This window comes from Pelecanus crispus, chromosome 2 (genome assembly GCF_030463565.1).
Source record: "Pelecanus crispus isolate bPelCri1 chromosome 2, bPelCri1.pri, whole genome shotgun sequence".
Taxonomy (NCBI): domain Eukaryota; kingdom Metazoa; phylum Chordata; class Aves; order Pelecaniformes; family Pelecanidae; genus Pelecanus; species Pelecanus crispus.
The window spans coordinates 68,462,867-68,490,643 of NC_134644.1; the positions used below are offsets into that span (position 1 = coordinate 68,462,867).

At 40.8% G+C, this 27,777-nt stretch overlaps 1 protein-coding gene across 1 annotated transcript; it reads right to left on the minus strand.

Moving 5' to 3' along the window:
* Nucleotides 1-333: 333 nt before the first annotated feature.
* LOC104032074 (pleckstrin homology domain-containing family G member 4B-like) lies at nucleotides 334-27,568 on the minus strand. The gene is given in 11 exon segments (XM_075705021.1): nucleotides 334-1,119; nucleotides 1,673-1,986; nucleotides 2,304-2,420; nucleotides 5,506-5,686; nucleotides 6,506-6,676; nucleotides 7,237-7,458; nucleotides 7,575-7,660; nucleotides 20,356-20,594; nucleotides 23,180-23,205; nucleotides 24,797-24,958; nucleotides 27,428-27,568. Coding segments are annotated over 11 exon segments (2,445 nt in total).
* Between the last annotated feature and the right edge of the window lie 209 nt (nucleotides 27,569-27,777).

Genomic DNA, 27,777 nt, shown 5'->3' on the forward strand with positions numbered 1-27,777 from the left:
TAGTTAGCTCATCCACCTTTAGATTCCACTTTGTAGCTGGTTGGTCATCCTTAGCATGCGCTTTCACCCATCCCATCTTGAAAGGTATTTCCTGGCTATGTCTAGCAGCTCTAACTAGAGATAAAAGCCCTTTCTCCCATTCAGAGTATCATTGTTCCATCTCTTTAAATGCAGTTGAACTAAACAGTAAAGGTCATTTTGGGCCATTAGGACCAGTCTGAAATGGGTTACAATAAGTTGCATGTTCAGCAAATCCCCATTCTACAATGATAGGATCAGATGGGTGTACAGGTCCAAGGGATTGGTATGTTCGCAGTTCATTCATTAAGGTTTTCATAGCTTTGTTATGCTCTTCCGTCCATTCCCATACCTTTCCTTTCCATAGGAGGGAGTAGAGGGGTCTGAGAATCCAGGTATGTGTTTCCTCCAATATTGTAACGTTCCCAACGTTTGCTGGAGTTCCTTTTTGGACTGGGGAGGCTGTAAAACTTCTATTTTTTCCAAGGTATCAGGTGGAATTGAAGCACTACCAGGGTCAAATGGGATTGTTTTGCGAGTACTTGGACCTCGCCCTCCTTGGGGACCTGTTTGTATTTCAGTTTTTATAATGGGTCTGGCCATAAACTGAGGAGGTTCAGGAGGATATAGGGGGTCATCCTGGTCTGAGCTGTTATTATCAGAATTAGTCCAAATATTACCATCCCAGTCCTCAGGGGACACTATCAGTTTTCTGATTTTAACTATGTCAGGAGGTTTCGGAGCTTGCATTAACATAATTTCAACACATTCTCCTAATTTTTGTTCTTTCAATTGAGCTTCCTTAAGCTGTTTTTGCAGTTGTTCTATTTTTACTGATAGTAGCAGTTCGGTGGTTTTACGTCTCTCTATCTCATCCTGCAGATCTTGCATTTTACAGGTTGTTTCCCCTCTTTCTCTACATGCAGCTTCTAAGCATGTTCCAAACATTTTAGAGATTATACCTTTATCTTTCCCATCTTTAGTTGAACGCCTTGCAGCATTTAGCTGCTTCTCTACTGCTTCCCAATTATACAAATTATCATGGGTCCATTCTTTTGAGAAGCCAGGATTCAGATTAATACCATTGTCCTCTACAACTACCTGAAAGGAGGTTGTAGCAAGGTGGGTGTTGGTCTCTTTTTCCAAGTAACAACTGATAGGACAAGAGGAAACAGCCTCAAGTTGCGCCAGGGGAGGTTTAGATTGGATATTAGGAAATATTTCCTCACTGAAAGGGTTGTTGAGAACTGGAACAGGCTGCCCAGGGAAGTGGTTGAGTGTCCATCCCTGGAGGTATTCAAAAGATGTGTAGATGTGGCACTTAGGGACATGGTTTAGTGGTGGACTTGGCAGTTTCAAGTTTATGGTTTGACTCTACCTTAAAGAACTTTTCCAACCTAAATGATTCTATGATTCTGTGTACTGCTAAAGCCAAAAATAGGAAGAATGTGGTTCTTGAAGGCAGGAAAAACATAGTACCTCAACAGTGACACAAGGATCTGCCCCTATCTGAACAACAGTGATGCATTTAGACTGCATTGGGAGTTGCTACTAATATGTGATATGTAGTTCATTTGAGCAGTGATACACCTTTAAGTCAGAAATTACAATTCATGTTATTCAAATGTGTCCCTTAACAATGTGAACCACCAACCATGTGAAAAATATCCTCTTCAGCCAATGCAGAAATCCACTTACTAATTGAAGGCTGACTTCCTGTTTCTTGCTCCAGTTCATCTTCCTCAATGCAGGTGCTAATATTGTATGACCAGTGGTAGAAGGGTAGTCCTAAGAACCCTGAATGTGATGGGCTGGAGAAGACATGCAGGCTCAATGAACCTAGAATGGACGATGATGTCTGGGTGCTTGAGGAAGATGTGCTACTACTAGTTATAGTAGAATGTGGTCTCCTTAGTGGTGTGAAATGGTCAAAGACAGACATTGCTATTGATGCTTGAGATCTTGGCTCTGTCAGAAAAAGACATTGGGTCATTCTGGAAAAAAAGTGGGGAAAATTATCTTGAAAACAAGATCAGGAACAACACTGAGAATTTACATTTGATCAAGTATCATCTACTACACAAACTGATCTTAGTAAACTCTGATAAAATCTATTCATTTCTGGGACTATCTTGAAGATTTTTTGAGAAGGGAAGAAGAAATGCAGTGATATACTCTATTCTCAACTTTCTTGAAAAAGAAAGAAAGGGTATGAAGCAATTATTGAAAGCTGTCTTCTGACTGGACCCCGATGCAGGGAGGAAGAGAGTCTTTATGGCACAGGCCTTTTCCCTTCATGAGGTAGTCAACAGCTTGATTGCCCATGGCTGCTTCACTGGGTTTGATATCCATGAAAGCTTTATTGTCTATTCCCATCGATGCCATCTCTTGCATTTGAAGTTCTGAAATGGATGTTGTACACACATAAATTTTAGGGACCTCTTTGAAGATCTGAAGAAACAGAACATCTTACACTATGAGACATTTCCAGTAAGTAGTTACTGACTGACCCCTACCAGAAATTTATTGAGTACAAAATAACAGAAGCAAGTCTTCTGGAACCTTGGTGCTTTTGCTATTATTTTCTTTAGAAATATAAAAGAGATTTCAAGGTTGCACCTCCCCCAGCGGGGACTCTTTTCCCTCCTCTGGCCCATACTGTCACCATCACAACTGAGTCTCTCCCATTTACTTCAGTTATAGTACAAACTTGCTTTGTCACCTCCTAGCAAGGTAAAGATTTCTTTCAAAGGGAAACAATGTGATGATTTTTCCCATTATAGCTTTGTCAGTGTTCAAGACATTACTTTTCTCTGGTCAGCTAATTATTCTGAAGCAGATAACATCACCTTCATCTGATCAAAAGTAATACCCAAGAGTTAGACTTATACTGTAGGGATTTACACTTTGTATTTGTACTAAAACTGCTAATGAGAGGTAGTGATACCTCCTGGGTATTATCAAGTGGTCTTCTATTGAAAACCAAGGGACATGTATGCTAACAAACCTCTCAACTATACCTCAAAAATATTTTGGTGCAGTAGAAAAGAGAGGGCAGTGGACAACCAGCTTCGTGCCTGGAAATTTCCTTTCATTTCCTGAAATCCCTTCTGCAAATAAAGAACAGAGGCACTTTCTTGTGAGGGTAGAGCCAGATAAGATGTGGCACACTCAATGAATGAAAAGCTGCAAGACTGGCAAGTCCAACAGCAACAGCATTTTTCTAAAATGACAGAAAAAATGCCAATCACTTTCACCCAGCATGTATATCCACTGAGAGGTGGTGGAGACCTAGAGAAGAACAGTACCAGATTCAACAAAGCTGTAAGAAAGTACCCCCATACTATCAGAACTTAGAAGGATCTACCTGATTTGACCTGTAGCTAAAAATTTTCATAGGATAGAACAAAGAAAAGAAAGAGGCACCAGCATTAGCAACATATCTATACAATATCTCTTTGAATATATTTACTTCTTTAATTTCAGTTTCAAGTTTGTTGTTTTTTTCTCAATGAAATTTTTTCTCTTCTTGTGAACAAAGATTTTTAAAGTTAGCTGCCAGCAGAACAGCAAACAGAAATTGAAAAATAAACCAGAAACTGCTATGATTCATTATTTTTAGATGTTGCTGCACTGACTTTAGTGAATCTTCTTGCATCTATCTTCACCCTTTCTTCTGTTTCTTCAATTTATGTTTTGTCTTATACCCTTCAGAAGGAAACAAGGTACAGAAAATTCTCATCTAAGTAAGATGGTATATCTGTGCGATTCCATTCTTGAACTTGCAGCATTTAGCAAACATTTTTCTGTGGGGTCCGGCTAAAAAAAAAAGGGTTAAATTTTAAAAATACTACTTATCTTCAAAATAACCTGGAGGAATCGAAAAAATATTTTTCAGCATTAATTTTATGGTCACCTTCACTGTACATGGGTACTGTAACACAGGTCACCAAAAGGTATGGTTATTGCTTTGGTTTCAATCAGCATGCACAAAAATTTCTTTGCATCTGCTTTACTGACAGATCAGAAAACAAGTTGCAAATTAGTCAGATAAAGCAGAGACAACCTCTAGTGGTGAAAACAGACGTGATCATTTTAAAAATGTGGAATAGGCAAGTTACAATTTGTAGTGACTTTCAGTTTTAAATGACAGGATACAAGCTAACAAAAATCAGTTGGCTAAAGTATGATGCAAAACTTTTATGATCACTTAGAAAACTTTGTAGGTGCCTACACTTTCCCTTTCTACACTCCCCTTTCCAGGGAACTTAAACAAGTCTTCTGTTAAGGCTTCTACAAAGGAAGAATCCTAGGATTCTACAGAGGTTTCTAAGTGATAATCCTTAAAATAACAATTAATTAAAAAAACCTAGAGAACAATGTACCTAGAGAACAAGGATCATGAAACCCTGCTTGATGTGTAATGTTTATGAAGAGATACTGTGCTGATAAGGTGAGACAACTAATATAAATTAAATATTGCCCTTGACTATTTTCACAGAAGTATTTGTCCAATAGGTTTCAGCGCCTTCAGATCACTTCTTAAATATTTTTCTTTTCCTAAGTGAAACATTTAACTGCTAATTAACATTTTATGTCCAGAAAGGAATGAAGTTATACACTTTTTATTGCTTATAGAGAAGGCTTAGAAACATTTTGTTTCCCATTTTCCTGTTTAAGGCTTTTGTGTTTGAGGGAAGAGAAGAGGAAAGACCCTTATTTTTTTCTAAGAGACAGTATGCATGACTGCAGAACAGACAGACTCACCAATACTATACAGTGAGAATGAATAAAATAAGAGGGTGTTTATTTCTAAAATCATGGTGACATCTCACAACATGCCTAAGCCAACAGAAAATTAGTCCGTGAATCAAAGAAGTACTGGTTTACTGAGGAGTCAGATAAGCAGCAATATTAAAGCATGAAGGATAACAGGAGAGTGAAGGAGAAGCTATAGCAGACCACTGAGGCTCTCTTTTCCTTTCCAGGGAAGGAAGTGCTAAACCAACATGGTTATCTTGTCTAATCTCACTCTCAAAACTGATATTTAAAATCTCTGTCTTACAGGTAACAGGGGGAAGTCTCTCCCCTTCATATCTGAGATAGCTGATACCAGGAAAGACCAAGCCCTCACATATGTCTGAAGTTCAGGTACTTCCCTGACTGCTGCCAGCCCGTACTTTTTGTCTGCAAAATAAATCTTCAGCAGACAACACAGAATCAAATAAAAGATAACAGATCAATTTATGGTCCTGCAGCTTGCATATAAAGCACATGCAAAGCACATGCAACCAAATTCTTTAACAAGCATCATTCCTAGGTGTGGAAATACTAAGCTTCTACTTCACACACTTGCTGTTTTCAAGTGTGTCTTGCTTAACCTGAATATTTCTGTTGGCTTCAGATGCATAAGATGTATTTCACTCTGGTAGGGTGCCTGCCTAGAACAAGAAATTACCAGCTGAAACATCTTTATAGACTGCATACCTTGAATCCTCAGAGCCTGTCTCCAAAGAATCTTTCCTATGTTATTAGATCGTGTAATATTAATTTCTGCTGTGGTTGCTTGAAGGATGTATGCGTCCTGGGGTGATCTTCTCCTTCAAAACTAAATTTCAAACCTCAGACCACTATCTCCAACATTCTCTGTCATTCCACTCTTGGCTGTCTGAAAGATACAAAACAATTTGATGTTTACTACAAACAGAGCAAACTAATTTCTTCATGTCACACATTTTAATTGAGAGAAATCTGCATCTTGATTACTTGGTTATGAACCTGCAAGTGCTTCCAGCTGGAGACTTGTATTTGCGAGTCAGTAGTCTGTGTCTTTCTTGTCCTTCTACAGAGTGCAGGGACACAGCAGTGTTGCTGCTAGAAGATAGCATGCATCCTCTAATGATCAGCTGGTTGAAGTGAATTCAGTTAAACTGAGCCTATAACACAGGATGTAGTAGTTGAGACACTATTGAGCTTCTATCAGCTGAAGACACACCAGCTGGCATCGCGTGTGCAAGGTGAACTCCCAGTTATGGCTCTAATTCTATGGCTACAGCAGTTTAAACAGGCAGTTAAATAAAGCATATGTATCAGTATTTAGGCAAGCCACAATCCACAAACAACAGCGGACATATCTGTATTCTCAATCCAAGTGACTGCAAATTAAAACTTCATATATTCACCCCTTGTTGTCCAAATGGTAAGGCTCTCAAGCATTTTGTGTTTCTTATGCACTTAAGACACAGAAAAACAGAGTATCGATATTTTTCTTACTCCGAGCTTCTCCAAACTTTGAAAAAACCAGCTTAATATCTTTTCCCTAAAACAATAATAGTAAAAAATTATTTGTAATGAAATTTACAGCTGCATGCTGGTCCATTCACCCAACAGTGTTAAAGAGAGCACATCCCTGTTCAGGGCAGGCTATTGAGAAAGGAGCATTGTGCATTATATGATTTTCCTAATAGGACAACAGGATTGCATTTACCTTGAGTGACTGTTTGTACATATAGACGTCATATACCCCATTAATCTTTGTTGTTTTGCTAAACAAGGTAAGATCTTCAAAGAGGAAGACATGCCTCAAATACTTCTTCCTTCCACAGCAAACAATAAACTCATCCTGACACTGCAGCTGCCCTTGCTCTTTCAAATTAACCTGTTGAGAGAAAATGACAAAGTTCTGACAGATAAGAGAAGGCTGCACTGATTTCACCATGTCTAAGGAAGGAGGAGGGGAGAGTATGTCTACTCCAGAGCTGAAAGTAAGCTAAGCTACATGGCATAACATTCTGAGAGCATATTGCTCTGGGCACACAGCTGCATTTGCATTGCTGATTAGAACAGCAACATGTATCTGCTAAAACTGCTTTCAGATCTATCAGATAACGGAAAGGTTCAGGTATCTCTTCATCATGCTCACATGCAATTTCAGAGCCAAACAGCATGTCTAGGCCCTCTGCTGCACACATGTCCTACAAGCAGAAGCATTTTAGGACAGGCATGGCTTCCCCCTACACACTGTTTTCTTAATTGTGGTGTACAGCACTGGGCACTCCAGGATTTTGATCCATAACGGAGTCTTACAAGCTCCAGAGCAGGACAAATCACAGGTGTTAAAGCACTCCTTTCGGTCTCCCTTGGTGACATGCTATCTTGGAGAAAAACCAGGGCAGGAAAGTCAAATGAGCAGCAAAGTAACAGTGGGAAAATGCTTGCATCACATCCTTGAATAGGATCCATAGCAAGCAGGTCATTTCCATGGCGTAGTTGGAATTTCACCATCTCCTCAGCAGCCCTCAGATCACTGAGTTCCTGCTCCTGGGCTTTTGTGCACTCCTTGATCATATCTTTCAGTAGAAGTGCATACTCGCTCATTATTTGAATGGGCTTCAATAAATAGCTCAAATCCATCTTATCATCCAGATTCTGTTGCTTATTCTGCAGAAGTAGGAGAAATGGGTAAATGCTGCTAAGATATGTTCCCTAAACAACTATAAAATCAACAAGTAATGATCACACAATTTACGTGAGGTGAAGAACTAGATAGTAATTACCTTAAAGATGGCATTTCCATGCCTGGTTAGCAAGGTATCTGATTGTGGCTTGTTCTTGCTGTACCACACATAAATGCCAATCTGTTCTTCCTAAAAAACAGAGAAGATGCATTAGTCCTTGCTACTTCTCCACAGATTAGTTCCTTTCTACCATTAGATTTTTTTTCCAGTTAAAAGAAGCAAAAAAAAAAATTGTCTGCATATAGATTTAGGGAAGTTTTTTCTAAACTGTAGCTGTATCCATGTGTTATCGAGCCAGACGTTAGCAACCAAGGACTACATATGCAGGGAACTTTGCTTTCTATAGGTATCGACCCTTCCAGATCCAACACTCTGTAAAATCAAGCAGTTGTAGTCACAGGTATTTCATTTTTCCACAGCAAAAGCTAATATAGTACTAACACCCTATCTACCTGACCTAATTTCTTTAATATATGAGTACAGAAAACTCCTACGAGAATGGGCTAATGTCTCATAGCATTAACAGCCTGCAGGAGTTGTAAGGAGTTCAGCTACTGAATGCAGCACAGACAAAAACACAGACACTTCCCTGCACAGTAGTCCCCTGGAGACAAGATGCGAATGTGCCATATTAAGGCCGTTAAGGGCTAGTAAGCCTTAACAGAAGGCTCCCTTAAGCTCCCTAGAAAGGGGAAAAAATGAGAGGGAAGAGAAAAAGAAACAGCTTGCCCAGCATCCAGCAGGATCATGGGAAATTCTTGCTTAGAACACAGAATGAAAAAAACACTCAAAATGTTTGTCCCTGTGTCTTGGGAAACACATGAGTACCTTCCTATCTTTAAACTAAAAATGTTTAAATACGTCATCCAAAGGTAAATAAATAGATCTTCCTTTAATAAAACAACCTGAGCAATGAAATACAGTGAGAAGGGTTTGCTTTCAAGAGACAAATACAAACAGTTTATTATCTTCTATCATTCATTTTATCTGTTGTGAATCCAGCCAGACACTGTTGTGCTCTAAATGTATTTGCAAGACTGAAGCATAGCTGTTTGATTAGAGAATACAATCATAAAAGAAAATCAAAGCAAAGGATTATTGTCCTTTTCAAATAACAAGCAAAACATTTTTTGGCATCTTTCAGATCTGTAACTACCTGCATATACTTCATTTCTACTTCTTCCCATTAAGAAACAAATAAAGGAGAAAAACATCATAAAAAAGTAAAGCAAAAACCTTATCTTCCCACTTAGAAATATTTTTTTTCGTTTTTAAATCCAGATTTTCTAAGAATAATTAGAGAAGTTTATTTTAAAAAGTGGATCTGACCTAAGTGATGATTAGCTCCTGCATCAGCATTTTTACCCACATCATCAAAGAAAACCTCTCCATTGCTCCCAATTAAAGGGAGCTTGTATTCTTGCCTCCTTGCCCCCTATTTTGTTACCCTAGCAGAAGAACATATCAACTATTAATGCTAATGAAATTCTGTAATGAGAAAATACCACGGCCTGTCTGAGCTGGGAACAGATTGCTTCAAGGCCAAAATTCAAGTGCTTTTTTTCCCATAATAGTCCAAATACAAACATTCTTTGCACTGACAGTCCTGTAGGCAGCTTCACGAAATTGTCCCTATGACAGGGCACATTTTAGCCACTTTCAGGGCAGAAAGCATTACCCCGCTCCCGATCCCAAGATAAATGACTGTTCACTCTCTGCTTAGAGACTTGCTGAGTAATGAGACGTGACTGCCTGCAACAGTTGAAAAGACTTTATCACAGTAGGTAGATGGGAAGATACAATTTGGAAAAGTCATGCAGCAGAAAAGCCTATTCTGGTTCCCTCTTCTGGCACTCACCAAACAACAAATTCTCTGGGAAAGCCATCTGGAGGTCAGCTCTGAAGACCAGCAGTGATATGAAGTAGTCACTGCTTATACTCACCACAACGCATTTCCTGAAATGAACCATCCGACACAGACACTGACTCTCCTCCTGTCACAAGCAGAAAAACTGAGAGGAGACATAGAACAACTCTCCTCTCAGCTACTTACCAAGCATGAGCCAAAGAAGGATATGGGGAAAACAGAGTGTTACAAAAAGTTGAAAAACAAGAAGGCAGGACAAGAGCAACATTGCCCATGTAATCAAATTGGGAAGTCCTTAGCAGCTTCCTATGCCTGATGAAGTCTCACCATCTGCTCTTCTTGTTTCCCCTGTGCTCTTGTGACTTGAGTGACTGCTTGAGCGACTGTTAAGAACTGCCAAACATTTTGTTCAAGATGCTTGAATATCTTTTGCATAAGACAAAATGAAGAAAATTAGTTTATCTCACTGCCCTAGAGACAAGAGGAGAGTCCTGAAATAATTTTTATCTTATTTTGGAGGTATCCAGGAGTTATCTGGTTTAACTCTGAATTGACCACCATTACCTTGTATATGTCTTACCCTTAAGGAGAATACTCCAGAAGACACAAAAGTCCAAAGAAAAATTTGAACTGGTTGCAGAATGAAAATTTAACTTTGTTGCACGTTTAAAGGATCTGCAGTTGGTTTTTCACAATAAAAACATTCTTTTACATTTTATAAAACAGAACGGAGTTAAAAAGACCTTCAGGCTTTCAGTCTGAATCTCTCTCACTTCTGTGCAAAGAAGTCATACAGCTCACCCCAGCTGTAAGAAACCTCCTAGCCGAGAACCTCACCAAAATTGATACCTTCCAGTCAGCAGAAACCTATTAACTTTTTCAGACATCAGGGTAGTAGTCCAGACATACTGGAGAAGGCAGTGGAGTGCATATTTAAGAGGAAAAAATCAAAACAGGCCAAAAATTAAGCTAGACAGACAACAACCATAGCCACATCACAGCAATTTTGTCAATTAAAACAACCACAACTCAACATCTACATAAACTGAATCCAAACCTTTAATTGAGAATTCTGCCCTGTGTTTAATACAAGGGGAAAAGCTTGGGCTTGTTGCCAGTCTTAGAAGCACTGGTACTAGATGATTAGAAAGAGACATTGAGTGTGGAAAGAGGAAAGGATCATGTGTTTTTCATTTGATGGCAAATACAGTATAATGAGAGCCTCCAATCTACCCAAACATGATGTTCTCAAATAGCAGGATTGTGAACAGTAACTACAACTACATCTTCTTTGTCAGCGGGCCTGGCTCTTTCAACAACTGAAGCTGTAACACCCAACCACTCCAGTTATTTCAGAAGCTGCTACAGCTTGTAACATTGTCTTGTAGGAATGGAATAAATGGAAATTTGTGACATCAGAAAAGAGGCCATTAAAAGCCTTTATGTGGGTTTAGTGCCAGTTTCTGCAGATTCAGCAATAACAGGTTTTGCTTTCATCCACTTTCTTTAAAAACGAAGAAAATAATTGAGTGTGAGATCTGTAGATAGGAGGGAATTGTCAACATTTCAGCAAGGCAGGAAATGTATTCAGACAAATCACTAAATTCTTGCCTGTATCACTTCCCTGAAAAAGAACAGTGTTCCCTGAAAAAGAACTGTTCAATCTTAAGCGCATCCAACACGAAGTTAAATGTTGTCTGCAAAGAAAAACCTTAAGCTTTCAGCTGGAAAAGTTAAACTGGCTGTCCCAGAACATTCATATAGCTAGTAGGCACACAACCACCACTTCTTCCTAACAGAGTAAACATAACTGTAGTAAGGGCTAAAATAATTTTATTCTTTAATCCAAGCTTGAAGTGAGAAACAGCACTATGTGCAAAATACTGAAATTAAGTATCCAAGGCACGATCCCTTAATGCAAATGAACACCAACGGCCACCACTCTGACCAGTCCTTTAAACAAAGCACAAACTACAGAATTGGGCAAGGCTTCACCCAAAGGCTTCTTGAAAGTGCCTTTGGGAATTTGGCAAATGCTTGCCATGCAAACTATCATATCTGCTGTAAATATTACAGTGGGCTGAAACAAGGTACCACAGGTAATTTACAATTCTTCCAGTCTACTGTCATAAATAGAATGTGGCTTTTCCTTTATATCAGGCACAAAAAAATGTGATTGTGCCTCCAGGTGACAAATAGGAATAAGTATGTCATTAATGATCATTTCAGAATTGATATCTCAGAAAGAGGCATAACAGTGTTTTTTCCAAACATCCTGAAGAAAGAATATTCCAGTTCTGTTCCTCTGCATCACACACTGTTGATGCAGAAGAAGAACCAGAACCTGAAAGCTCACTTCTTTGTCAGTTCACCACAAGCGTTTTTCAGTTTTGCACATGGCCTTCAAGGCATCTTAATATCAGAAACAAAACAGTCAGATTTTTTCTGGCCTAGTCATCGTGAGAAAAATACAGTAACAACTGAATTTCCAGATGAGATAATTCAAACAAACAAAAAAATTTTCACTTTTCATACCATCTACTTATTTCAAAACAAATGTATTCTCAGTCACTAGGCTGTTCTTTTCCCTAACAGTACTTAAGCAGATTTATTTGGACAAACCAAACAGAATACCACATAAAAGTCAATGCCTTGTTTTCATCTACAGCCTCATTATACTCTTGCATGTAATGCTACCCGAATACAGGCATGTAATGGCAGACAGTAACTTCAAAACATGCTACTGGAAACATATTATTGTGAAGTGGGTTCAGAAAGAAAAGGGGAAAAAAAACCCTCCAAACATGCAACTTGAAGTCACTAGGTTTAATCCAAGACCATTTTAATGACATAAGAGGGTGGGCAATTATTTACGTAAGAAAAATAAAATAGAACCCCAAGAGCACAGTCATTTTTGGCAAAGATGCATATAAATTTCCATTCATTGTGTAATGGACATCACTAGAGATTTTCAAACCTTGACTAGACAGGGCCCTGTGCAACATGATCTAGCTTTGAGATTTGCCCTCCTCTGAGAACATTGGTCTTGAACCCTCAGAGGTCCCTTTCAATCTAAAATACTCTATGATTGCATGATTCCACACTTTCATTTTCAGGTTTGTGTGACCCACTGAAATGACAGTACACAAAGTTGCAATCTGGCAAAACAGTGTTATATGAGATGAGATGGCTTTTACATTTTCCAGTTTGTCTTCATGGTGACACAAAAATCATTTATCTTCATAAAAAAATCATTTCCAGAAACTATCTTGCCAAGCTCAAACACACAGCTAAGGAAAACAAGACCTTCATGCTCCTACCACAGTCAAAACACTGCAAAAGCAAACAGCAAGTAGAACTCTGCTAGCCCTTACGTCCTTATCCAGGCATTTCTATATGAAAAACTATCTGGCTTCAGTAGTCTGTCTAACCTTGCAAGGGTCTCACAAATTCCAGTTGTGTCTACCCTAACAGACAAATGCTGAAGAATTCATTCTTCCAACTCTTAGAGCCTGAAAGTATTTGTAAAATAGACTCCAAATTCAAAGATCTCTGTATGTGCTTTGTTACACACTCAAATGTTTAAGAAATGATTAGGAAATTAATTAAATGCTTAGCAAATGACTATGATAAAGTTGCACACATTAACCTATCCGTATTACTGGCTCATAAAGAAGCTGAGTTGTGGCATTGAAGCAGATGACCTCAAGAGGCCTCTTCTAATCTTTCTATGATTAACAGGAGCATTGTACAGCTCATTGACAGACAGGAGGAGACTTGAGAGACAGCATCATAACTGTCATGTTCTGAATTTAAGTGCTCGTTTTCTCAGGATTCTCTAGGCATAATTATTTAATTAATTTGTAAGTATAGCTAACTTTAAGAAAGTGTACTTGTGGTGGGTTAATCTTAGCTGGCTGCCCTCTCACTTCCTCTCCTCAACAGGACAAGGGGGAGAAAATAAGATGAAAAAGCTTGTGGGTTGAGATAAAGGCAGGGAGATCACTTACCAAGTACCGTCATGGGCAAAACAGACTTGACTTGGGGAAAATGAGATTTAATTTATTGCCAATTAAAAATAGAGTAGGATGGTGAGAAACAAAGACAAAACTAAAAACACCTTCCCCCACCCACTCCTTCTTCCCAGGCTCTACTTCTTCATTCCTGACTTCTACCTCTTCCCCACCTTGAGTGACACAGAGGGGATGGGAAATGAGGAGTCGTGGTCAGTCCTTAATGGTTCATCTCTGGCACTCCTTCTTCTCACACTTTTCCCCTACTCCAGCATGGGGTCCTTCCCATGGGATACAGTCCTTCACAAACTGTTCTAGCATGGACTCTCCATGGGCTACAGTTCTTCAAGAACTGCTCCAGTGTGGGCCTTTTAAACAGAGTACAGTCCTTCAGGAAAATACTGCTTCAGCATGGGTGGCCCACAGGCTGCGGTTCCTACCAGGAGACTGTTCCTGTGTGGGCTCTCTATGGGCTGCAGCTTTCTTTAGGGCACATCAACCTGCTGCAGTGTTGGATCCTATATGGGCTGCATCGTGGATATCTAAGCTGGTGTCATCCTCCATGGGCTACAGGAGGAACAACCTGTGTCACCATGGTCTTCTCCATGGGCTCTAGGGGAATCTCTGCTCAGGCACCTGGAGCACCTCCTCCCCCTCCTTCTTCACTGACCTTGGCATCTGCAGGGTTGCTTCTCCCACTTTTTCTCACTCTTCTCTCACACAGTATTTTCTATCCTTTTTGAAACATGTTAACAGAGAGGCACCACCAAGGCTGCTGATGGGCTCAGCTTTGGCAAGCGGCTGGTCCATCTTGGAACTGGCTGGAACTGGCTCTGTCCAACATGGGGGCACCTCCTGGTCTCTTCCCACAAAGGTCACTCCTGCATCACACACCCCCTGCTACTGAAATCTTGCCATGTTGCTGAAGAACAGTAACGAGGAAAGGTAATTCTGGCCGGGGAGATCATGACCACCGGCTCAATTTAGGACCAAAAAGATTTGTGTGTGTGTGTCCCCCATAAGGATCATGCGTGCTAATTTACGTAGCAAGCAAGGCTAATTAGAATATAGTTGACCAATAGCAGATAGCATGGTAATTACTAATCCTGTAAGTTTGGTGTATAAATAAGGCACACAGAGAAAAAAAATTGATATCTCGACTGAGTGTGCGGATTGGATTGTTGCACACGGGGTAATGAACTCCTTTGTGAAACAGCAGAATGAATCTCACATTGGTGAGAAAACTCTTGCAACATAGTGACCCAAATCAACTGCTGAAAAGAATTCAGATCAATGGACAAAAAACCATCACTGGGAACATCTCTGGTGGGATACCTTATTTGGATGGTCACCAGCTGCAACGGAATTCTGAATCAACTATTGCATCCTATTGTAATCTTACTCATTTTTACTGTATTGTGTTTGCTATTGGATGTACTCTTATACAGTAAAGTGTGGAAAATAGATAGACAACTAACATTGTTACCAACACCTCCTTGCATATATGAAACTGTTTAATCAAATTTAATAATTTAGTAGACCAACCAAAAATTTCCCTCAAAAATCATAATAGGAACATGGCATTGATCTGTTTATAGGCACAGAGGCAAGAGGCGACCACACCGCCACTCTGTGGGTCAGATGGATTGACTTTAGTCACGGGGTGGATTGTGGTGGTACATCTCCCCCCTCCTCTGTTTTTCTGTTCTGTTTTTCCCCTTCACTTCGGCCGCTTTACAATCTCAGGAATTCCAGGCCACAGCTTTTGTGTAGCGAGTTGGTCAGTTAAGCGCCCCTTAATTGTACTAGAAACTCCGACATGGCTGGAGCAGAGAGCGGCCCTGTCCTTATCAAAATCTTCATATTATGGCTAACGAGGGGAGCAAGAACAAACAGCTACCCCTGACAGCCTTGAAACAGGGTGGTATCATCGTTACTGGAATTCCAGCAACAACAGACCCAAATTATGGCTCGGATGGAAATTTACTGTGATTAAAGTCAATCATCTCACAATCCTATAAACGGCAGTCCTAAGTGAGGCCCTTTGAGCTCTCCTGGACTGCCGCGGGCTGCACCAGCATCTCCCTCTGATTGAAATGTCTCTCAGAGTCAGCGAAAACTAGCAGATTCCGAAAGTCTTCTGCTACCAGAACTCCATTGCCGGAGATCGACAACGGAGCCTGGGCTGCTGATATTCTTCACTCGTGAGACTCTACTCTCGCCCGTTGAGAAATGCCAAGGCATTAGACGTGAGTATTTCACTAAACTCGAGGGGAATTTTTAACAGGTATACCATTTTCATATATGCATTTATATTTGTGGGTGTGTATGCATGAATCAATTTAAGTAGTTTGTAGATGTATGATTTAGTTTTAAAGGGAGTTTTATACTGCTGTATTATTCTTACAGCATTACTCTCCTAAACTGTTGACCAAGTCTGAGACTAAGAGTGGGCCCAGCTGCACCTTGGCTCCTCTCTGAGAAGGAGTTTAGAAAGCAAGGGGGTCCATTCTGAATCTCGTGACTCAACAGGAGGGTTTCTGTATCCCCTACATACGATCTCTCTCTCTCTCTCCCCCCCTCCCCCCCCCCCCCAGTTTCCTTTATACACTTTTCCTATGTACTAGATATACATATATACATATATATACATTATCCTTATCCATATAAACCGTTGACCAAGTCTGAGACTAAGACTAGACCTAGCCGCACCTAGGCTCCTCTCTGAGAAGGAGTTTAGAAAGCAAGGGGGTCTAGTCTAAACCTCGTGACTCAATGGGAGGGTCCCCCTTATTCCATATATACGCAATCCCTTTATGAATCATTCTAACTCAGTGTGATTTAAGTCTCTTTTATGCACTTCTGTGTAGTAATACAGTGAACCTTGCCATCTTTGAATCTGTAACTAAGTCACTGTTTTGATCAATTTTGTCTAATCACTTTATTAATCATTGATGATGGAGTGCTATTAAAAATATTATAAAATCAGGATTCACAAACCTGCATTCGTGACACATGTAAGCCCAAGACAGTATTATTAACATGTAAATGCAAATTTAGGGAGAGAGGAGGAATCAATCCACCTATCAGAATAATGTAACCAATCCTATCTTTCCTCCTCCACACAATTGCAACACTGGTTGTTAACTTCTTTCTTGCAGAAAATTTAATGTATAGCTACTACAAGGCAGAGAAAGATGAGGCTATGGAACAGTATTTAATCTAATCCATGTTCCTATTTACGCCATTTATACCTGGCTGTGGTTCAAGTAGGCGTGCAATTCCTATTAAAATTTGCATACCTGTTTAAAATAGTATTGTAACTTTCATAATCCCTCCCTTTTGCTCCACAGCAAGACAAAGTCAGGAAGAAGAAAAAAGAGTGGCATGATATTTAGAACAGCAAAATATTTGGTATCTGATTTTACTTTCTCCAAGTACCTTTGAATCAGCTTTCATTTACTAAAAAATTGTTCTTGTACTTAAGCACAAGTTAAGCTGAGAGGAAGATGGAGAAAGAACCATTTACCAAATATAGAATCATAGAATGCTTTGGGTTGGAAGGGACCTTTAAAAGTCATCTAGCCCAACCCCCCTGCAGTGAGCAGGGACATCTTCAACTAGATCAGGTTGCTCAGAGCCCCATCCAACCTGATCTTGAAGGTTTCCAGGGATGGGGCCTCCACTACCTCTCTGGGCAACCTGTTCCAGTGCCTCACCACCCTCACTGTAAAAAATTTCTTCCTTATATCCAGTCTAAATCTCTCCTCCTTTAGTTTAAAACCATTACTCCTCGTCCTGTCACAACAGGCCTTGCTAAAAAGATTGTCCCCATCTTTTCTATAGGCCCCCTTTAAGTACTGAAAGGTTGCAATAAGGTCTCCCCGCAGCCTTCCCTTCTCCAGGCCGAACATCCCCAACTCTCTCAGCCTGTCCTCGTAGGAGAGGTGCTCCAGCCCTCAGATCATTTTTGTGGCCCTCCTCTGGAACCGCTCCAACAGTTCCATAAACATGCCCAAATCATAGGCAAGGCCGTAAGGCCAGCTTCATGCAAGCTCAGTCTTAAAACTGTATATATAAAAATCATATCCATATTATACCTCCCATACATACACTATCTTTTCCAACTAAAAATCTGTGCATTTAGCACACATCCAGAGCACATGCATAAAAAATCCCCAGCAATCATAGAATCATAGAATGCTTTGGGTTGGAAGGGACCTTTAGAGGTCATCTAGCCCAACCCCCCTGCAGTGAGCAGGGACATCTTTAACTAGATCAGGTTGCTCAGAGCCCCATCCAACCTCACCTTGAATGTTGCCAGGGATGGGGCCTCTACCACCTCTCTGGGCAACCTGTTCCAGTGCTTCACCACCCTCATTGTAAAAAACTTCTTTCTAATGTCTAGTCTAAAGCTATTATTCTTTAGTTTAAATTCCTTAAATTCCTTGTCCTGTCACAACAGGCCTTATTAAAAAGATTCTCCCCATCTTTCATGTAGGCCCCCTTTAAGTATTGGAAGGTTGCAATAAGGTTTCCTCGCAGCCTTCTCTTCTCTAGGCTGAACAATCCCAACTCTTTCAGCCTGGCCTGATAGGAGAGGTGTTCCAGCCCTTGGATCATTTTGGTGGCCCTCTTCTGGACCCGCTCCAACAGGTCCATGTCCTTCTTGTGCTGAGGGCCTCAGAGCTGGATGCAGTACTCCAGATGAGGTCTTACCAGAGCAGAGTAGAGGGGCAGAATCACCTCCCTCGACCTGCTGGCCACGCTTCTTTTGATGCAGCCCAGGATACGGTTGGCTTTCTGGGCTGCAGGCACACATAGCTGGCTCATGTCCAGCTTTTCATCTACCAGTACCCCCAAGTCCTTCTCTGCAGGGCTGCTCTCAATCTCTTCATCCCCCAACCTGTACTGACACCAGGGGTTGCCCCGTCCCAGGTGCAGGACCTTGCATTTGGCCTTGTTGAACCTCATGAGGTTCACACAGGCCCACGTCTCCAGCTTGTCCAGGTCCCTCTGGACGACATCTCGTCCTCCTGGTGTGTCAACGGCACCACTCAGCTTGGTGTCATCTGCAAACCTGCTGAGAGTGCACTCGATCCCACTGTCTATGTCATTGATGAAGATGTTAAATAGCACCGGTCCCAGTACGGACCCCTGAAGGACCCCACTTGTCACCGGTCTCCATGTGGACATCGAGCCATTGACCACGACCATCTGGATGCGACCATCCAGCCAATTCGTTATCCACTGAACAGTCCACCCATCAAACCCATATCTCTCCAATTTAGAGAGAAGGATGTTGTGGGGGACTGTGTCGAACGCTTTACAGAAATCCAAGTAGATGACATCCATTGCTTTTCCCTTGTCCACTGATGCAATTACTCCTTCATAGAAAGCCACTAGGTTGGTCAGGCAGGACTTGCCCTTGGTGAAGCCGTGCTGGCTGTCTTGAATCACCTCCCTGTCCTCCATGTGCTTGAGCATATCTTCTAGGAGGATCTGTTCCATGATCTTCCCAGGCACAGAGGTGAGGCTGACAGGTCGATAGTTCCCAGGGTCCTCCTTTCTTCCCTTTTTAAAAATGGGCACAACATTCCCCTTTTTCCAGTCAGCAGGGACTACACCTGACTGCCATGACTTTTCAAATATCATGGAGAGTGGCTTGGCAACTACATCAGCCAATTCCCTCAGGACTCTGGGATGCATCTCATCAGGTCCATAGACTTGTGCACATTGAGGTTCTTTAAGGTGGTCTCGAACCTGATCTTCCCTTACAGTGGGAGGGACTTTACCCCCCTGGTCCCCATCTTTCAGTCCATCAATTCGGGAGGGGTGAGGAGAGAAGTTGCCGGTGAAGACTGAGGCAAAGAAGTTGTTGAGTACCTCAGCCTTCTCCTCGTCCGTTGATACAAGTTCGCCTTTCTTGTTCATCAAGGGGGGTACGCTTTCTTTAACCTTCCTTTTCTGGTTGATATGTGATGCTTTGTCTATTAGGAACAAGTAACCACAGTCAGAAGTTACATTTAACTCTTTTGAAATGAGGAAGCTACAATCACAGAATACCTCCAGTTGGAAGGGACCCATAAGAATCACTGAGTCCAACTCCTCACAGGACTACCTAAAAAACCCGCTGCCCTCATAGTTCTCATCTGTTCTCATCTGGTATTATAACACTAGCATGTCACCGAAAAGATTGCATCATTATATATTGTGGTTCATAAAAAGGGCAAGAACTTAGTATCAGGGCCCTGAATGCACTAGTAGGCTTTAACTGCCCTGACCAGCCTCACCTGGAACCTCTACCACACCCTCTGCCCATGGGCCTGGAGGCTCCATTCAAAACTCCATTCTGGGCCCTCGCTCTGTCACTACCAGACAGGTGTGCCTGTCACAGCTTCAGCTACCTTTGTGCATGTACCCCTGTTGATCAAGACCCTGACCTGCAGACTGACTTCCTGGCCTGATCTGGACCTGCCTGTCACTATGGAGTGCCTGATGGTCTGGACTTAACTGACACTGGCTGCCATTCCCGGGCCTGCCTTCCTCCCTTGCTCAGATACTCCAGGACTGGGCTCTGGCTGGTGGCACCCCTGTCCTGCCAGCCTTAGTATTATGCTCACCTCCCAGCTCCCCTGTCCCTTACGGAGCAGCTGGCCTTCACTGCTCCCTGACACTGAGTTTGCGTAAAATTAGAAATGCTGAAGTTAGATTACTTCATTGCTAACACATTACGAGATTTAAACATACTGGCCAAGTAGTTTTAAATGCTGCAATCATTAGCAGGCACAGGGCCCTAGAGGTGACACAGACTGACTGACAACAGTGTAAATTTGTCACAGGTTGAGATTTGCAATTCAGATGACACAATAGGCAACAGAATTTGTAGTTAACTCAGAATGTCAGACTAGAAGAATGCATCCTCCTTTGATAATGGGACTTAGACGTTTGAGAAAGCAGTGGCTGACAGACACTTGGAAATCTTTCAGAAAGTGTTGGCAGTGGAAATCATGGAATTTCTTGAGGTTCCCAAAGATAATGTTTTTCTTTCCTTGCAAATCCTGAGGTAAATAATTTTTTTCTATTTCTGGAAAACAGTTGTTGATGATATATCCTAAGTATCTAACATATGCCCTTTCTGTTGTGATCATCTCATCCATTATACGCTGTACTTTATTGCTGAAAGACAGAACCATTTTAAGCGCAGGCCAGATGTAAACAATGAACTCTTTCTGCTTGCATGTTTTATTCATCTCTGTGCATATTTGATGAAAAATCATCTGCTCAGCCACCTAGGAGTTCTTTTGTCTCAACCCCACAGAACGATTTGAAAATAAAGGAAAAGACATTAAACTTTTCATTGCAGAATAAAAGCATCTATTATGGCGGTATTCAGAAATTCCAATAAATTTCACATGTAGCAAAGCTTACATATGCAAGTAAACTAGTAGCTTTGTTAATCTGCTTCCTAAGAATGGTTATTGTGCAGCTGAGAGTGCTGCTAGTTTCTACCTGAAATTAAAGCCTTGCCAAGCTGTCATGAAAAATTTGAAAAGCCCATGGTATTTGTGGTCTTAGAATTTGCTCTGTGTAGATGAGATTTTAAAACAGCTACATCTGCAAAGGGCTAAGCATGGTTTTTTATTATTGCAGGAATAGTTGCACAGGACAAGTAATGCTAATGATCTGATAAAACCCCCATATTTTTATGAAGTTTAACATGAAAACTGGATCCACCTTAGAAATTATTTTACATGAGAATAAAACTACAAAAAAGGGTGCAATTACAAATAATTGCAAAAAAAGAACATTTTTAAGTGAAAATAGTTTCATCATTATTAAAAGTAGCATGTATTGATCTATTGAAATAAAAAAACAGATAAACTTCTTCTAAAACACCTACTTATATAGAAAAAAATCACTTAAGATATCCATTTCTGCACTAACTAAAGTTAATTTATGTCTTCCAGAAGCACAGAGGCAACAACTTAGAAAACATTATAATACCATTCAGCAAAACTGCTAAGCATGAGCTAAACTCTAAGATCATTAGAGTTACCTCAGGTTTTGATTAAATTTAAAAATAGGTTGACTTGTTGATAGTTTGCTGAATTACAGTCCTGGAAAATTATAGCAGACAACCACTATAAATAAAACAAAACACAGTTCAGATACTGCTACAGACTTAATGAGTAAACTTGCTCGATAAAGAACACCACAGTGATAATGAATTTAACTTCAAGGAGATTATTCCCCTTTGGAAAAGCCTATGTGAATCAAGGAACATGATTCTGGTTCTGAATTACTAATTAATAGGGATTAATTGAAAAATGTTTTGAAGGAAGACAGAAGAACTATATTTTTAAGAGTTTTCATTTTTGGTGCCAGACTGTATAGATATACACATAATTTTATTTATTAATATTGATTTAATCTTCCATCTTCAGAGAAGTCACTGGTAAACTGGTCAACCTACCAAGCTACATCATCCCAGAAATGGATGTTCTTTATCTCCAAAAAATAAAAAATTGCCTATAATAATGTTCAAGTCAGCAGACAGGAGGGACTGAGGAGTTAGGAGAGTACTTCAGAAAATGCCAATTCTATTTATGCCCCTCCTTGTAAATTATAACACTTCGATTTCCCAAATATTTTGCTTTAAACTAAGGTCCTTTGGTAAATAGCATCAATAGATTGTTTTAAATGAACATTTAATTGCAGAACACACTCAAAATCCCACCCACAAAAGTAAAAAGAGCCAATCTTTATTTTTGCTACTTTATGCATGATTAAAGTTATTTTGTAACTTGATTTTGTAATTTCTAGCAGACTTACTTCAGACACTTGATTCAGCTGAAGAAATATATCAAAGCTACAAATGTCATTTAAGTTTTCAAGCAATTTCAACATCCAGCTTTTGTATACCAGCCCAAGAATTAAGTTTTCTCCTGTGGCAAAAGAATGCTAAGCCCGAGAAAAATTAGACACAGGAATACTGGAAAAAGCCAGAACATCTCTGTACTCTGCTATGATCATTAGCCTGCAAAGAGTGCTACAACTGTTTCTTTTCGGACATAAAAAAGGTTCAATTTAAATTACGAGAATAATTTCAAGGAGTAAAAATCAAAGTATATTTGTAATGCCTATAGTTTAAATCTTGAATTCACCACTCTTCTACTCAGTTCACTCAATTTCAACGAGAATTTTCCCCAAGTAAAAAAAAACCAAGAAAATCCTTGCCATCTCCATTGTTCCCTCCATTAATCTAAAATGACACAAAAACTTTCCTTTAGAATTAAGGTCACTGCCATTTCCGTCTTCTTTTGAACTTTACTTTTCAAAAAGCATTTTCTTTTTGCTCCTTACTTAAGAGATTATGTTGTAATCATTTCTCACCTTCCCCCTCTAGTCTTTCCCTCTTCTTCTGTATGATGGAACCTTGAGGGAGAGGATAAACTTCAGTCTCTACTTACCAAAGGACTTCTAATATTCAAACACTACATGCATCTTTTCTCATTGGTACTACTACTGGCTACTTTCAGTCCTACGATATAAACTCCTATGTATCCATGGTGGTGAAATTCACTGTGGCTGCCTCCATCCTGGCTAAATTCAAAGCTTTGTATTTTCTTCATAACCTCTTTTAGTGGTTGAACTGTGATAGCTAGATGCTGAGTGGATTGGTTCAGAACAGAATGAAGCTGAGTGCGAGGTACAAACACTGTGTGCTTTGAATTCCAGTTTATTTCTTTGCATCCACCCACCTTTCAAGTCCAAGAGGAGCAAGCAACTGTAGTTACAGATATTCCCACAGTTACTTCCATATTTTGTTTTACATTCCTATGCTCTAAAAAGGATGGTACTCCTTATGGCCAACAGGTTTTGTCCACCCAAATATTGTCATCATGGCTGGAAGATAAGTGATTAGGGGACTGGCTTAGCAGCTTCAGACCTTCAACATCAAACTCATCACTGATCTTCATAGGAGGTTCCTTGAGGACTTTATGAAAATATTTCTTACTGGAATCTCTGAGAGCTGCAGAAAGTAATTTTGCTAAATGGCGCTTAGTTTGCTGACATTTTAGCCACAAAATATGCCATTGCTTTAGTTCTTTTTTACTGCCCAGAGCCAAAACCATCTCATTCATTTTTATAAAGTTTTCTGCAGAAAACTTTGTATGTTCCTGATGGTAGGTTTGCAGACAATGAATCAAAGATGGAGAATATCTGGCCTTTGAAGTTGAATGTGAAATACACTCACTGCAATTTAACATCCACTCTTGTGCCTGGATGTCGTGGTTTAGCCCCAGCCAGCAACTAAGCACCACGCAGCCGCTTGCTCACTCCCCCTACCCTGATGGGATGGGGGAGAGAATCGGAGGAGTAAGAGTGAGAAACACTCCTGGGTTGAGATAAGAACAGTTTAATCATTGAAATAAAGTAAAATAGTAATGATAATAATAACAATATAATAATGATAATAACAATAATAATATACAAAGCAAGTGATGCACAATGCAATTGCTCACCACCCGCCGACCGATACCCAGACAGTTCCCGAGCAGTAATCGCTGCTCCCCGGCCAACCCCTCCCCTAGTTTATATACTGAGCATGATGTCATATGGTATGGAATAGCCCTTTGGTCAGTTTGGATCAACTATTCTGGCTGTGCCCCCTCCCAGTTTCTTGTGTACCTGGCAGAGCATGGGAAGCTGAAAAGTCCTTGACTAGCATAAGCAGTACTTAGCAACAACTAAAAACATCAGCATGTTATCAACATTCTTCTCCTACTAAATCCAAAACACAGTACTATGCCTGCTACTAGGAAGAAAATTAACTCTATCCCAGCTGAAACCAGGACACTATGAAAGAATGACTCATTTAAACAGAAAGAAGATGTATGGCTTTATTTCAGGTTCAAGACTGAATGATCAAAATTTGCAGCTAACAAGGCATATATGCATAGAGATGATATATTTAGACAGAACATGAGAAACAGTACGCTGTACAGGTTTCTCAAAATCCTGCATGTGTACTTGCAGAGAGAGATGCCGTATGTAGCCATTAGAGAAAGTTTGTCTAATTCAGCTGACAACTGGCTGAGCTGAAAATTTTACATTACCCTTAATACAGGCTCCTGCTTGTCACACAATTGATTCTTTGGGATTCCACAACAGAAACTTTGAACTATTTGCTCCTTGCTTTTCTGTGGTAACAGTTAAATGCTATATTTATTTGTCCAAATTCTAATTTTAATTTTTCAAGAGACTGTATGGGACTGCCAAGTGACACTAGTTTGTCGGTTGAAACTGCCTGATCCCTCTTTCAAGGCTTCAACAAAGCCTAGCTTAAGGCATAGATGTAAACACATTTCTCTTACCATCTCATAAAACTCAAACAAATTGACTAGTTTTGTCAGCTCAGTCTTCTTCCTCTCTGTCTGAATTATAATGTTACTCAGGTATTTCTCAAAGATTTGAACTTTTTCTTCTATATTTAATGAACTACTGTCTTGCACCAGTTGCACTCCTTTCCCGTACTGCTGTTAGGGGATGAAGAGGAAAAATAAACAAGCCATATACCACTTCACTTACTACTCACATTCTTTCTTCTCATTAGTTGCATACCACATTAACAAATCTTACGGTGTCAGTTGTAATGCACACAAAAGCTGAAAAACACAGTCTTGCTGATTTTGCATGCATCTATTTTTTAAATAGTGTTCTGTCGTGGTATTTTTTCAGTTTGGATTTGGGAGGGTGTAGAAGGAAAGAGATCACAATGGGACAGAAAAACAAATACAGAAAGTTTAAATGAGTATTTAATAGCAGGGAAAGCTGCAGTAGCAATCCATCCTTATGATAAAAGTCCAGTGAAATTAATTTTTTGGTTAACAAATTTTTGGTTAACAAAACTATTCTCCTGGAAGGAACTTCTTTACTAGAAGTAAGAATTTCACACAACAAACTTTTCTACCCAACAAAAAACAGTGAGCATCTAAGTCTCCTTTTCCACCTTTGTTTTCCTTCTTATGCAATGGCTAGTTGCATCTCCCACTGCTTTTATTGAATATGACCCAAACGCAATGGTTGCCCCCTCCCATGCTTACTGATATTACTACAGCAAATGGCAAGACTTTTCTAAACCTTTCTGTAGACACCTAGGGCAAGGTGTCTACAGGACTGATCCACAATCTAACAAAGCTTAAGGGTGTTTTTCCCAGGTAAGCCCACTGGTTCAGTCCCATTGTCCTACATGGAAATCAAAGCTTTTCAGCTCATTTGTAATACTTGTTACACAAATTACTGCAGTGACAGTGGGGCTAAATGAGTTTTATTGGGATGTTTGAAATGGGGCATGGCTTGATCTGAAAGCTCTTGGACAGGGTAGCCAGTTACTATCTGAGGGGTGTTGACAAGAGTCCCCTCTGAAAACATCCAAAAGTGCTGGCTACTTTTATTTGTACTGGAGATCACAGAATGGTTGAGGTTGGAAGGGAGCTCTGGAGGTCATCCATTCCAACCCCCTGCTCAAGGAGGGTTACCTAGAACTGGTTTCCCAGGACCACATCCAGATGTTTTCTGAGTATCTCCAGGGATGGAGGTTCCACAACCACTCTGGGCAACCTGTGATAGTGCTCGGTCACCCTCACAGTAAGAATGTTTCTTGATGTTCAGAGAGAAGCTCCCGTGTTTCAGTTTGTGACCATTGCCTCTGGTCCTCTCACTGGGCACCACTGAAGAGCCTGGCTCTGTCCTCTTTGCACCCTCCTGTCAGATATTTATACATACTGATGAGACCCCCGCTCCGGGGCCTTCTCTTCTCCAGTCTAAGGAGTCCCAGTTCTCTCACCCTTTCCTCATATGTGAGATGCTCTTAATCATCTCCCTGGCCCTTCGCTGGACTCTGTCCAGTATGTCCATGTCTCTATGGTATGGAGGAGTGCAGAACTGGACACAGTACTCCAGGGGTGGCCTCACCAGTGCTGAATAGAGGGGAAGCAGCACCTGTCTCAGCCTGCTGGCAACTCTCCTCCGAATGCAGCCCAGGATACCATTAGACTTCTTTGCTGCAAGGGCTCATTGCTAGCTCATGTTCAACTTGGTGTCCACCAGAACACCTAGGTCCTTTTCTGCCAAGTTGCTTTCCAGTTGGGTGGTCCCCACCATATACTGGTGGGCACCAGCACGTATTTGTGCATGGGGTTATCCCTCCCCAGGTGCAGGACCTGACACCTCTCCTTGTTGAACTTCATGAGGTTCCTGTTGGCTCAATTCTCTATCCTGTGCCTCTGAACAGCAGTATAACCCTCTGGCCTATCAGCCACACCTCCCAGTTCTGTATCATCAGCTGAGGGTGCACTCTGCCTCATCATCCAGATCATTAATGAAGATGTTGAACAGTATTGGATCCAGTATGGACCCCTGGGGTACACCACATCTTACTGGCCTCCAGCTAGACTTTGTGCCACTGATCACCACCCTCAGGGTCTGGCTATTCAGCCAGTTTACAATCCACCTCACTGTCTGCTCATCCAGCCACTATGGCAACAGCTTGAGGGTCAATGAGGCTCTTATGGAAGACAGTGTCAAAGGACTTACTGAAGGCGCAGTAGACACTAGCCACTGCTCTCCTCTCATCTACCAGGCCCATCATTTCATCATAGAAGTTATCAAGCTGATGAAGCCATGCTGACTGCTTTCAATAACCTGCATGTCCTTCATGTGTTTGAAAATGGTTTCCAAGATTTAGTTGCTCCACCCTTCAGCCTCCAGAGGTGAGGCTGACTGGCCTTTAGTTCCCTGGCTCCTTCTTCTTGACTGTCTTGAAGATAGGAGTGACATTTGCTTTCCTCCAGTCTTCAGGCACTTCTTCCAGCCACCATGATTGAGCAAAGATTATCCAGAGTGGCCTTGCAATGACATCTGCTAGCTTTGCTCAGCACTTGCGGATGCAACCCATCAGGGCCTAAGCACTCAAGTATGTCCAGTTTGCTTAAGTATTCTCTAACCTGATCCTCATCTACCAAGAGTACATTTTCCTTGCTCCAAACTTTCCCCCAGTCTTTGGGACTCTTGAAGCCAGTCTTGCTAGTAAAGACTGAGGCAAAGAAGACATTCAGTACTTCAGCCTCTTCCATGTCCTCTGTCATGAAGGCCCCTACCCTATTCAGTAGCAGGCCCACATTTTCCCTAATAATCCTTTTGCTAGTTATGTACTTGGAGAATCACTTCATGTGTGCCAAATGCTACATTAATACATTGGTAGTACTGCTCTTCCGTGTGGTCGTACCAGCTCAGTCTAAATTTCAGAGAGGCACCTGGCTGAATCTTCATTGCCCAGTACAGACATACCATGGTC